Source organism: Schistosoma mansoni, chromosome 7 (assembly GCF_000237925.1).
Source record: "Schistosoma mansoni strain Puerto Rico chromosome 7, complete genome".
NCBI lineage: Eukaryota > Metazoa > Platyhelminthes > Trematoda > Strigeidida > Schistosomatidae > Schistosoma > Schistosoma mansoni.
The window spans coordinates 9,474,105-9,486,509 of NC_031501.1; the positions used below are offsets into that span (position 1 = coordinate 9,474,105).

Consider the following 12,405-nt stretch of genomic DNA (forward strand, 5'->3'; position numbering starts at 1 on the left):
GCGTCGAGTATTGGAAGCAGACATGAAAATGATGAATAGCAACTGTAAACTACTAGAATGTATAGCCCAGGACAGATTTTGGTGGGATGCCTATGCTCCTCCACAAGGGATAACAGGTATTAGTAGTAGTAAGTATATCATGATAGACAAGATCTGACAACAATCCAAAATGCCAATTCATTCAATTCTGGTTACATGAGATTAGCTTATCCTGTGTGTAAATTCTAATCATGTTACCTGGATCACATATTCCCCTACAAAGCTGTATATGATTACTCATTGTAAAAATGGAGGCTTCTCGAATATCATCTATTCTATTTTCCTATATTGATATGCCAATAACTAACCAGACTTCATATCTATTCAAACAGTAAATGACTGTCTCCAACATACAGAAATTTCAAATTGAATCATTTCGTCCAGTTCTAAACGTAGATTAAACTCGATCTACGGTTTATGCTACTTATATCTATTGACCTAAGTAGTATGTAATACTAATCAAAAGTTGAATGGCTGACAGCACAAGGCTAAGAAGATCTGAAGTGAAGAAAACAGAAAGGGAAATAGAAAGGAAATGTGAACTGGAAGAATCATACAGAATGTTAAGGACAAATGATGGAAATCTGTGAATGAAATTTTCAGTGTATGGTTCTCATATTTTACAAAGATACTTTGTAATTTTGTGTTATAATACATTGGATGTCCTCACTTGTGTAGTCGTTCATTACAAATCGACTACATTTAACATAACTAATGTCTCAATGGCTGGTAAGTTTAGAAATCTCAATGTTACAGAATATCGGCTCTGTGTGATTCAAACCCAGGACCTAACAGTCTCCCGCGAGAACCTGCATCAAACGGTGTTAGTGTCTAAGTTCAACCAACACACGAAATTCAGCAACCGTCCACCATTGTCTTTAGTGAGTTACTATCTCATGACAGACCCGGTTGAACTCCACTGGTCACTGCTTCTCGAATCTCGCGGGTCGGGATCGTGTATGTGCGACGCTGAGGAGTCCCACATTGGTACGAAACGGTCGTCCAGTGTTTCCAGGTTTTTCATGGCGGTCTAGCTTCAATTGACTCATGAATTCAACTACAAAATTACTAAAATCTCCGCAAAACTCCTTTCGATAATAATATAATTTTCGAGATTCAAATGGATAACTGTGACTAGTGTTTAACTATGTTGGATAATTATCACTCTATTAGCCTATTTGAGTAAATTAGGAAATGAATATCATTGAATATCAATTCAGTTGTCGGATAGTTAAGAGTAGCCTAAGTAAGAAGGTTCCTAGTTCCAGTCCCTGATAAGATTGTGGATTTGAACTGCTAAGGAATCTTATTCTAGTATAATAATATTAGTCCTTCATCGTTTCTGATGATACTTTAAACCATGGACTACCACTACTACTTAACTAATAACAATCAACTTTTGCTATTAGTATGAGGGTTTTGTGAAGATGGTTGAATTCAGGAATCGATTCAGGCTAGACCACCAATGACGATCTGATAGCATTAGATGACAAATTCGTCATAGTGTGGTATGTACTACTGGTGTCGATAGATATAAGTAGTATTTATCATTGATCGAAAATAAAATGCCTGGAGACAGGACGTTAAAAAACCGAAGAAAAGAGAACGAGAAGAGAGAGTGTTTGGTATGGAAACGAAGGACCAGTAAAGTCTGATACCATTGATTGACATTTGCAAAAGGAACAGTCAAGTTTGTGACATTGGATTGACATTTTGCAATTTAAGTATTTACTGTATGGTCCTCTGATTTTACTAGGAGATTATGTAATTTTGTATTCAAATACATTCGATTTTCCCCACTTGTCTTCTTGTTCAGTACAATAGTACTGAACTCCTCAGTAATGTGCATTTACGAACCCACGTGTGAGACTCGAACCCAGGGCCTTCGGCATCTTGCGCAAATTACTAACCTGTAAACCACTGAACCAATATCCACTGTTTTTGTTGTCTTACTTCAATCGATCTACAAATTTGTATAACCCTTTATCCATTGTCTAAAGTAGATACTTGTCTCTCCCCTACACGGATTGAACTCCACTAGTCACGGTTTTTCATTAGAACTTCAAGAAATCCATCTTGAATCTAGTCACTCGTAAGCATATGATGATTATTATTATAAGAATAAGAGGTTTTATGTAGAGATTACAGTAAATGTAATAATTAATCTATATCTCTTTCATGTTATCTCCCCCTCTCCCCCCCCGAAAGAAATACATAGACCAGATGTTGTATCATTTGACTACCGAATAATTACATCATACATTGTATTCAAATGTGTATTAAATTGAAAACAAGGAAACAACTACACATAAATCGAATAAAGTTAGAACCATATCATTACAGAAGTATAGTATAAATACATTCTATTGAATGGATAGATGACGTACATAGTTGTTTTTTATATCAATATTCATAGTAAAGTTTAAACACCATGGAGATTAATTGAAAACAGGATTAATTACCACGGTGATAAAAACTATTAGAAATATTTCTATAGTTCATTAGTTAGATATAAACTGAATTGAACACTGTAGAAGGGTGGGTTCTAGTAGAGATTGGGTTCGAATCTTGTGAGTGGGATCGTTGATGTGCATTGTTGAAGATTCCAATACTCGAACGAAACGGTTGTCTAATGCTTTCAACTTGTCAATGTTGATCTAGCTTTAATTGATTCATGAACTTAACTATTAAATTCTAGAAGAGTTTTTTTTGAGATCGAAGAAGACATGGATTGATTGAAAGAGTTCCAAGCGATATTATGAACTCTTACACTATGTAGAAAGGGATCGTTTAATTATTTAATAAGTTTTAAATTAGCATGTTTTGATACCCTTTATTATCGATAGTTGTCACCGAACTCTTTTTAGCATTATCAAATGATATGTCATCAGTCATATAGATACAAGCAGACAACTATGAATAGTGATCTGATGAAGAAAATATCAAAGTTCTGGATCGAGGAGATTCAGAGAATATTAGAGAGTTCATGAAGGCAATCATTATAAATATCTGTTTAGACATAATATTTCAGTCTATTCAGATATGGTCAACCAAACAAGACTGTTGGAGAAAATACAAAGATAAATAAAACTCAGAAAATGTTCTAAGATAATCGATCAGATGCATGGTCACCTTGTGGTGTGGTTTACTTATATCAACATAAGTAGTATATAATGATGGTCGGGCATTGAATGTATTCCAGTAGAAGATCGATAAGGAAAAACGGGAACGGGACGCAGTTGGTATGAAAATGCATGAACAATAATAATCGGAGACGATGGACTGATATTTACAGAAGGAACAGTCAGGATTGAGACCATTGATTGGTAGTTGGTAAATGAACTATTTACTGTATGGTTGTCAGATTTTACTGATATATTCTGCAATTTTGTACCTAAATACATCCCCACTGGTGTTCCTGTTCACTAAACGTGGATATGCACTGCTGACGAGTCCCATAATAAGACGAGAAGGCCATTGTGCTTACAGGATTTCTCATGATATTAAACAATGATATTTTAATTAAATAAACGTTTGTTTTATATGAAGAAACTGTTGAAACTTATTACGTTACGCAATTTGAAATTAAGAACCAATGAAAAGCTATTTCATTATCTAAGTATAAGACTTCATAATAATGGATATTCAAGACGTTATCTAACTCCGCATGTAGACCCTCTAGAGGCTACTGCCGGTCCCAAGCCCGGATAAAGAAGGAGGGTTGAGCATGGTGTTAGCGACCCTATCCAATAAAAAACCAACTCCTTTAAAAAACGCTAATCATAAAAAATTTAAACTTTGCCTAGGGAGTCAGAAGGTCTTCATTTGGAACAGTTATGACGCCTCATGATGAAAGCCGACTTCCTTTCAATAGTCCTCCTGACAAACAGAGCAACCATTTATTCAGGTACATAGAATGCTCATACAATGTGGGAGGCCGGGAGAGTCATCCAAATGGCTTCAGAAATGAGGATATACAACCTGGAGGTGCTTGGGGAAGACCCTATCTGGGTCACAAATAAAGTGCTCAGTTTCTGTTTACCCATAAACCTTTTCTTATGAGTCAAATAAAGCTGGACCATCATGTAAAATCTGAAAGTACTGAACGGCCGTTTCGTCCCAGGATGGAACTCCACAACAATGTACATCCACAAACATACATACGGGACTCGAACCTAGAACCTTCGACTCATGAATCCGAGACCTGTAATCTTATACATGATTGATTCGTTCATAAATTACAATCTCACCATGCAATCATTTGATATATATTATATCATTTAATAACTTACCTAATAAACGATCTGTTATATATGTTAAACGAAATCTTTGTCTGCCAACACTAGCTAATTCAGCTGATAAACTACATACTAATGATGTTCCATATGATTCTTTAGATTTTTGTAACCATGGTTGATTGGATTTATCTTTCAATTGATGATCTAATTGATTAGTTGATATAGTTGAATGAATATTCAATGGAGTTGTTTGTATAAGACTAGGACTTATACGTTGATGTATGAGATCAGTTTGGGAATCATCCGATTTGAATGAGGCAGGTGGAAATGGTGCAATCCATGCAGATGGCATAGATAATTCATCGAATGTTTTATTACGACTAAGCTATGATTGAAAAAAGAAAGAAAGAATAAATATACATAAATAGAGTTATATTGAGGTGTGTACTACTGATGTCAACAGATATAAGTAGTATGTATCATTAATAGGAAGTGAAATGTCTGGAGGCAGAAGGTTAAGAAGACCGAACGAAAGAGAACAAGAACAGAGAATGATTAGTGTGGAAACGAAGGAACAATGAAGTCTGAGACGATTGATTGTCATTTTGCAGATGAATTATTTACTGTACGGACATAGGGTTTTACTAAGTGATACTGTAATCATGTGTTGAATTAAATTCGATTGTCCTCAATTTTACAACGGACATTTCAGAATCGAATAAACGATTAAGACTTCGCAGATGACCTAGATTTCCTATCCTATACACACGAACGAATACAGATGAAGACAACTATTATAGCAACAGCATCTGAGGACGAAAAGCCCAGATTCTCAAATACAACACGGAGAATGTCAAGTCAATCACACTTGATAGAGAAACTCTGGAACAGGTGAAAACATTCACGTACCTGGGAATCATCATTGATGAACAAGGAGGATCTGATAATGTAAAGGAGAGCATTGACGAAGTAAGAAAAGAATTCCTACAGTTGAACAACATATAAAACTCAAAACAACTGCTTCTCAACTAATTTCGAAGTCACAATCTTCAATACGAACGTCAACACAGTCCTACTGAATGGAGCTTAAACGTGGAGAACTACTGCAACCATGATCGAAGAAACATAAGTATTTATAAGCAATTGTCTACGCAAAATACTCAAGATTCACTGGCCGGATACCATCAGCAACAGGGTGTTGTGGAATAGGACAAACAAGCTTCCAGCTGAAGAGGAAATTAAAAAAAGACATTGGAAATCATCAAACTGCATCACGAGGCAATCCCTAACTTGAAATCCTGAAGGGAAACGGAAATGTGGAAGGTCAAAGAACACATTACGCCGGGAAATAGAAGCAGATATGCAAAAGGGTGAATAACAACTTTCAAGAACTGGAAAGGATTGCCCATGACATAGTTAGATGTAGAATGCTGGTGGGCAGCCTATGCTCCTCCACGAGGGTTAGCAGTCGTAATTAAGTAAAACGTCACTCGTGTTCTCTCTCACTACAATACACAACTCCAGTTATCTTTTCATAACTGGAGTGTAAACAAGACAATAATGTATTGATTAAGCATTGAAGTATTCAATTAAACTTTTGTAGGAGTCAATCATTGTTATCTTGATCATTTTTGAAACCTAAAATCTTGTTCTGATTATCTTAACTTAGTGGATTTATTAAAAATGACAAAAATCTCTAATAACTTGATCAGAAAACACTATGTACTAACTAGATTTCGCCACATCATGGAACGATTGAATCTAGATAATAACACCGCTGGATGATGGCTAACTGGTCTACAGATTAAGAGTTGACGAATGAGGTCGAAGGTTTTGACTTCGAGTCCCATGAGCAGGATTGTGGATGTACACCATTGAGAAGTCCGATACTAGGACGAAACCGTCGTCCAGTACTTCTAGGTTTTCAATGATAATCTAGATTAGATCAACTCATGAATTCAACTATTATAATTTACTACAATCTTTACAAATCCCCATTCTGATCTATTTTCATCAGAAATATGTGAAATATGTAAAACGCACCAGGTAGTGACCAACAATGTGGACATATTTTATTGATTTTATGTTCTGTTAAATCTAAGGTATAATGATGAAGTTTTTTGTTCTGACTTATACTTCACGTTAAATCAGCTTGTTTGAATGGCATACTCACTATGTGAACCATTGTTTTCCGAAATCTTATCATGCTCATTTATATTTGTGTTATTTGACTATCATGATTAGTTTTTTTTCTTTGGTCATGATAATTGTTTTTGGATGTTGGTCTGGAGGTTAAGAGTTCGCGCGCGAGATTCATATGTCCTGGGTTTGAATCTTGTGAGGTGGGATCATGCAAGCGCACTACTGAGGAGTCGCACAGAGGATGAAACGGCCATCTAGTGCTTCCAGTTTTTGCATGATGATCTTGCTTCAACTGATTCATGATCTCAACTATTGGAATGACTAAAATCTCTACAGAAACCTTTTCTAATATTAATTTTGTCAACTCAAATGATTATCGAAGAAAACATCTATACTACTAATATTGTAAATAATGTATAGTATATCATATCATAATAAGTAATTTTTATACTACTTACAATGTATGAAATTTGTTCTGGACGTAGAGGAGAAGAAATCTGAAAAAGATTAAATAAAACACAAATTCATATATAAACGATTTCTTTATAGTCAAATTGGATACAGTATTTCGTGTTTGTTTATTACTTACTTACTTACGCCTATTACTCCCAATGGAGCATAGGCCGCCGACCAGCATTCTCCAACTAACTCTGTACTGGGCCTTCCTTTATAGTTCTATCCAATTTCTGTTCATTTGTTTCATGTCTGTCTCCATTTCTCGACGTAATGTGATCTTTGGTCTTCCTCTTCTTTTTCGGCCTTCAGAATTCCATATGACGGTTCGCCTTGTGACGCAGCTGCGTGATTTCCTCAATGTGTATCTTATCTACTTCCAGCGCATCTTCCTGATTTCTTCCTCCACTGAAATCTGGTTTGTTCTCTCCCATAGTCGGTTGTAGCTGATAGTGTCTGGCCAACGGATCCGAAGTATTATGTGTAGACAACTGTTAATTAACACCTGTATCTTCTGTATGATGGATTTTATAGTTCTCCAGAATTCCGCCCCATATATTACAGCTGTCTTGACATTTGTATTGAAAATTTTGATCTTGGTGTTGGTTGACAATTGTTTTGAGTTCCAGATGTTCTACAGTTGTAAATATGCTGTTCCTGTTTTGCCGATCCGCGTATTCACATCTGCTTCAGATCCACCGTGTTCATCGATGATGCTGCCCAGATATGTAAAGGTTTTCACATCCTCCAAAGTCTCTCCGACAAGTGTAATTCGATTGGTACATGCTGTATTGTATCGGAGAGTCTTGTTTTTCCCTTTGTTTATATTAAGACCTACTGCTGCTGAGACTGCTGCTACACTGGTTGTTTTCTCCTGCATTTGTTGTTGCGTGTGTGATAGAAGAGCCAAATCATCTGCGAAGTTTAAATCGTCCAGCTGCATCCTACCTGTCCACTGTAACCCATGCTTTCCTCCAGATGTTGACGTCTTCATGATCCAGTCGATCCCCAGGAGAAAGAGAAAGGGTGAATGTTTGTTTATAGACGGCATTGATATCATAAACCAACCTAAATTGATCAACCATTAAAAATCAGGATGAACTAGATAGTTGTTTCATCCAATATGAGACTCCAAAGTAGTGAGCACCCACGACCCAACCATAAGAGATCAAACCCAGGACCTTTGATCTCATATATGATTCTTAGTCTCTATGCTTTTGAATCTGCATCTAAAGGTGTACATGTTTATCTTCATTCCATTCAAGATATTGCTCTATCAACTTATATTTTCTATGGTATATAAAAATGCTTCACATCCGGCGTGACTGAACTACACCGTCCGTGGTTTCCAACGAGAACTCTAAGAATTCAATCTTGAGTTTAGTCACTAGTAAGCACATGATAATTATCAGTATCGTGAGGTCTATGGCAAGTGAGTTAGCCAAAATAAGGTGGGTCATGCAATATCACAAATAGATTGAAATGATACTCGTACATCACTAGATGATAATTCAATGCTGTAAAATACCAAGCACTCGCTGTTAGGTTTCAAATCCCTCTGTTAGATCCTTTATGAGATCATGAATGAGCACTAATGAGCAGCTTCATACTAGAAAGAAATAGGTTTGTAGCACTTCTTGATTCTCAATAGTTATTAAGTCACATTGGTCACTACCTAGGGATTAATCAGTGGAAATAGGACGAAACGGCTGTCCAGTGCTTTCACGTTTTCCATGGTGGTCTAGCTTCAATTGACTCATGATTTCAACAGTGGAAATATCTTTACTTCATAGGAAGTCATGGGGAATATCTGAGACAGTGAAACTGAGTGACACATGTTTGAATGAAACAGATAGCATCCGTTACTTCAGTAGAACAATTGCATAAGATATCACATAAACAAGAAGTATTGATTAACTGTTTCGGCCTATTATGAAACTTTTCTTCTAATACCTATAAAAGGATTGAAACCATAGTCATTGAATCAGTTGGTCAGTATATTGCCTTCAGATCACTAGTTTGAAGTCAAATAGTTCAAACATAAAAGCTTCATATTGGTATCATGAATGGATCAATGTTAGACCACCATTGAAAATCTGGAAGCAATGGATGGTTAATTCGTCATAGTATGGGACTCCTCAGTAATGTGCATCCATGATCCCACATACAGGACTCAAAACCAAGACTTTTGTTCTTGCGCGAGAACTTTTAACCTGTAAACCGACATCAAACGGTTTTAATGTTGAATTTCAATTGATCCATGATCTCGCGTAACCGTTCATCCATTGTCTGAGGTGGATAACTGTCTCCACTCGACACGGATTGGATTACCCTTGTCAAAGCTTCTAACTAGAACTCCAGGAAATCCACAATACCCCATTCTGATAATAAACATATGCTTACAAGTGACTAGCTTCAAGACGGACTTCGCGGAGTTCTAGTGAGAAGTTGTGGCCAATGGAGTCCGAACGTGTCTGTTGTATGGCAGTTACTTACTGAAGACATTGGTGGACAATGGGGCAACATTGTGGATTGGTTGAAGTTGGACATTGAAACCGTTGGATGTCGGTTCAGTGATTTACAGGTTCAAAGTTCACGGGCGAGATCGAAGGTTCTGGTTTCGTGTCCCGCATTTGGAATTGTGAATGCACACTGCTGAGGAGTCCTATACTCTGACGAAACGACCGTCCATTGCTTCTAAATTTTCAATGATGGTTCAACCATTAAAATTACTACAGTCTCTACAAATCCTCATTCTGGGAATGATAATTATCAAGTCCAAATTCAATGAATCATATGAACATTAAAAAATATTTCAGAACAATCGATATGATTACCAAAGTTTCCAAATGTTAATTACATCATTAAAACCACCTACATACACACACACACACAAAGAGCCTAAGTGCCATTCAATCTTAGTTTGCCAGAAACACACATGGTGTTTCCAGTTAGGAACCATACATTAGCACGTTTCTTCATTAAGGTCTCTTTTTATTTGACCTTATGAGATTTAAACTATGACTGTACAACAAATATGAAACAGAAATTGATTGGTCAAGTAAGTTTGTTTGTAAAAGATAAGTGTTTTCTACTAAGGATAATTGAACTTTTTTCCCACATAGAAACTAAAGTTAATAGTGTAGTGAACGAGAACACCAGTGGGGGACAACCAAATGTATTTAAACACAAAAATACAGAATCACTTAGTAAAACCCTAAGAACCATATAGTGAAAATCCTTCATTTGCAAAAGGTTAATCAATCGTCTAAGATTTCATTATTCTTTCAATTCCACAGCAATCATTCCCTGTTCTCGTTCTCTTCTATTCGATATTCTTAACCATCTGCCGCCAAGCCTTTCACTTTCCATTGATGATACATACTACTTATATGTGTTGACATCAGTAGCATACAGTACATTAGTTATGTGTAATATAAAATGAAGTAGTTTCCTAAATCGTCAGTCATTCGACCACAACGTAGAACTTTGTACGTACGCACGTACATCAGTTCGAGTTGCTATACTACATTAGCACAGAGATACAGTTGTCGATTCAAATCCCATAGTGGTAGGAGTAGTAAGAGTATAAGCAGTAGTGTGAAAGATTAGGGTTTGAAGATGTTGTTCAAGCAGTATAATACAGTGAAATAAATTTGGAAAGAGAAAAAAGAAATGGACATGGAAAATTCAGAAGATTAGAATTTGGCGGAACAGAAAGAGTGGATGCACCTTCGCCATTACAAACGATTTTTAGCCATGTCATTCAAGGTCTCTAACCATCGATTGCTATCATCTCGCGGATCCCAACCAGGTAGTCTATATCTACCAGCATGGCTCAGTCCAATTGTCAGTGACTTCATGGATTTGTGCTACGTTTTGGTCTGGCCGCCCTTAACTTTCTTCCAACCTACTTCTACAACATAAAACATTGCACGTCGGGGCAGTCGGTGGTTGGGCATACGTAACACGTGTCCCAGCCATCTTCTGAATCGTAACTACAGTAAACAAACTTTTATTGTTTTGACTGACGTTACCCAGAGTATTTTCAATATATTCAATAAGTATGTTTTATCTATCACTTTTGGTTATATTACCCTTCATTTTGTAGGTGAATGCTAATTATTGATAAGTGATTTTTCTATAGGGAATTCACTCTAAGCCCTAAAAATTAGTATTCAAGGTACTTCCTACATACTGAACATGAAAATATCCACAGAAATATAAAAAAATATGCGAGAGAGGGTTTAGTTGGCTGTAAATGAACAACCGAATTTCATAGCAAGATGGTTCACAAACCGCGATCTAATAAACTAAAGGTGAGGTCCCGTTTTTCTCATCGAGTGATCAATGACTGTAACGCCTTACCCGAACAAGTGGTGTCAGCCCCACCAGTGAACATTTTCAAGGAGAAGCTGGATCTTCACTGGAAGGCAATCTGCCAGGATTAATACAGGTTCACTAACCTACTATCCTTATTACTAAAGACTAAAGACTGAAGAATACATTAGTTTTGAATAAACGTGTATAATGAACAAAGAGGATCTGATAGATACGTAAAGGCGAATATTGGCAAAGCAAGTACAGAATTCCTACAATTGAACAACATGTGAAACTCAAAACAACTGCTTATCAACCAGTATTAAAGTCACAACCTCCAATACGAACGTCAAGACAGTTCTACTGCATGGAACTGAAGCTCCGAGAACCACTAAAAACATCATCAAAGAAGTATAAGTATTTGTGAGCAGTTGTCTGCACAAGATACTCAATGTTCGTAGACTGAATGCCACCAGCAACAACCTGCTGTGAAATAAGAAAAACCAGCTTCCAGTTGAAGAGGAAACTAGGAAAAGACGATGGAGATGGATAGGTAACACATTGAGAAAATCATCAAACTGCATCATGAGGTACGCAGTAACTTGGAGCACTGAAGAGAAGAGGAAAAGACGAAAGTCAAAGAACACACTGAATCGAGAGTTGGAAGCAGACATCAAAAAGATGAATAGCAACTGGAAAGGATTATCCAGTGCAGGGTTGGATGTAAAGTGCTGGTGGATGGCCTATGCTCCTCCACGAGGGGTAACAGAAGTAAGTAAGTAAGTAAATGTAATTTGTTTCCTAACAAATCAACTATCTACAAACTAGTTTATATCGAATATATTGGAGGTTTATTTCTCAGAGAATAATGATGGAATTTTAACTTTTGCCATAAGACATCTACACAAAATAACATCAATCCAGAAATATACCAAACACGAATAAGATTGATTTCTATATATAAACAGTCACCAAATCAATATTACAATTTTCAGTCAATTTACAATAGCCCTTTTGATTTTAAAAGAAAGATAAGTATTTGAGTCAACTTTCCCTCTCGAAATGCTGACATATGTTCACGTGCATACAATCACTGACCACCACTGAGAACCTAGAAGCAGTGAACAGCCGTTTCGTCCTATTGTGGGATTCCTCAGTAGTGAGCAGTGTGAGGCGGGATCGTGGATGCGCACTGCTTAGGAGTCCCACAGTA

General features: G+C 36.7%; 1 protein-coding gene across 1 annotated transcript in view; it reads right to left on the reverse strand.

Moving 5' to 3' along the window:
* Nucleotides 1-6,462, reverse strand: part of Smp_139400 (putative tensin) — a gene marked incomplete at both ends in the record, with an annotated part of 109,035 nt that extends 102,573 nt beyond the window's left edge. The window contains 2 exons of the mRNA XM_018798809.1: nucleotides 4,332-4,662; nucleotides 6,451-6,462. Of these exons, the coding sequence (XP_018653714.1) occupies nucleotides 4,332-4,662; nucleotides 6,451-6,462 (343 nt within the window). The remainder of the gene's footprint in view (nucleotides 1-4,331; nucleotides 4,663-6,450) is intronic.
* Between the last annotated feature and the right edge of the window lie 5,943 nt (nucleotides 6,463-12,405).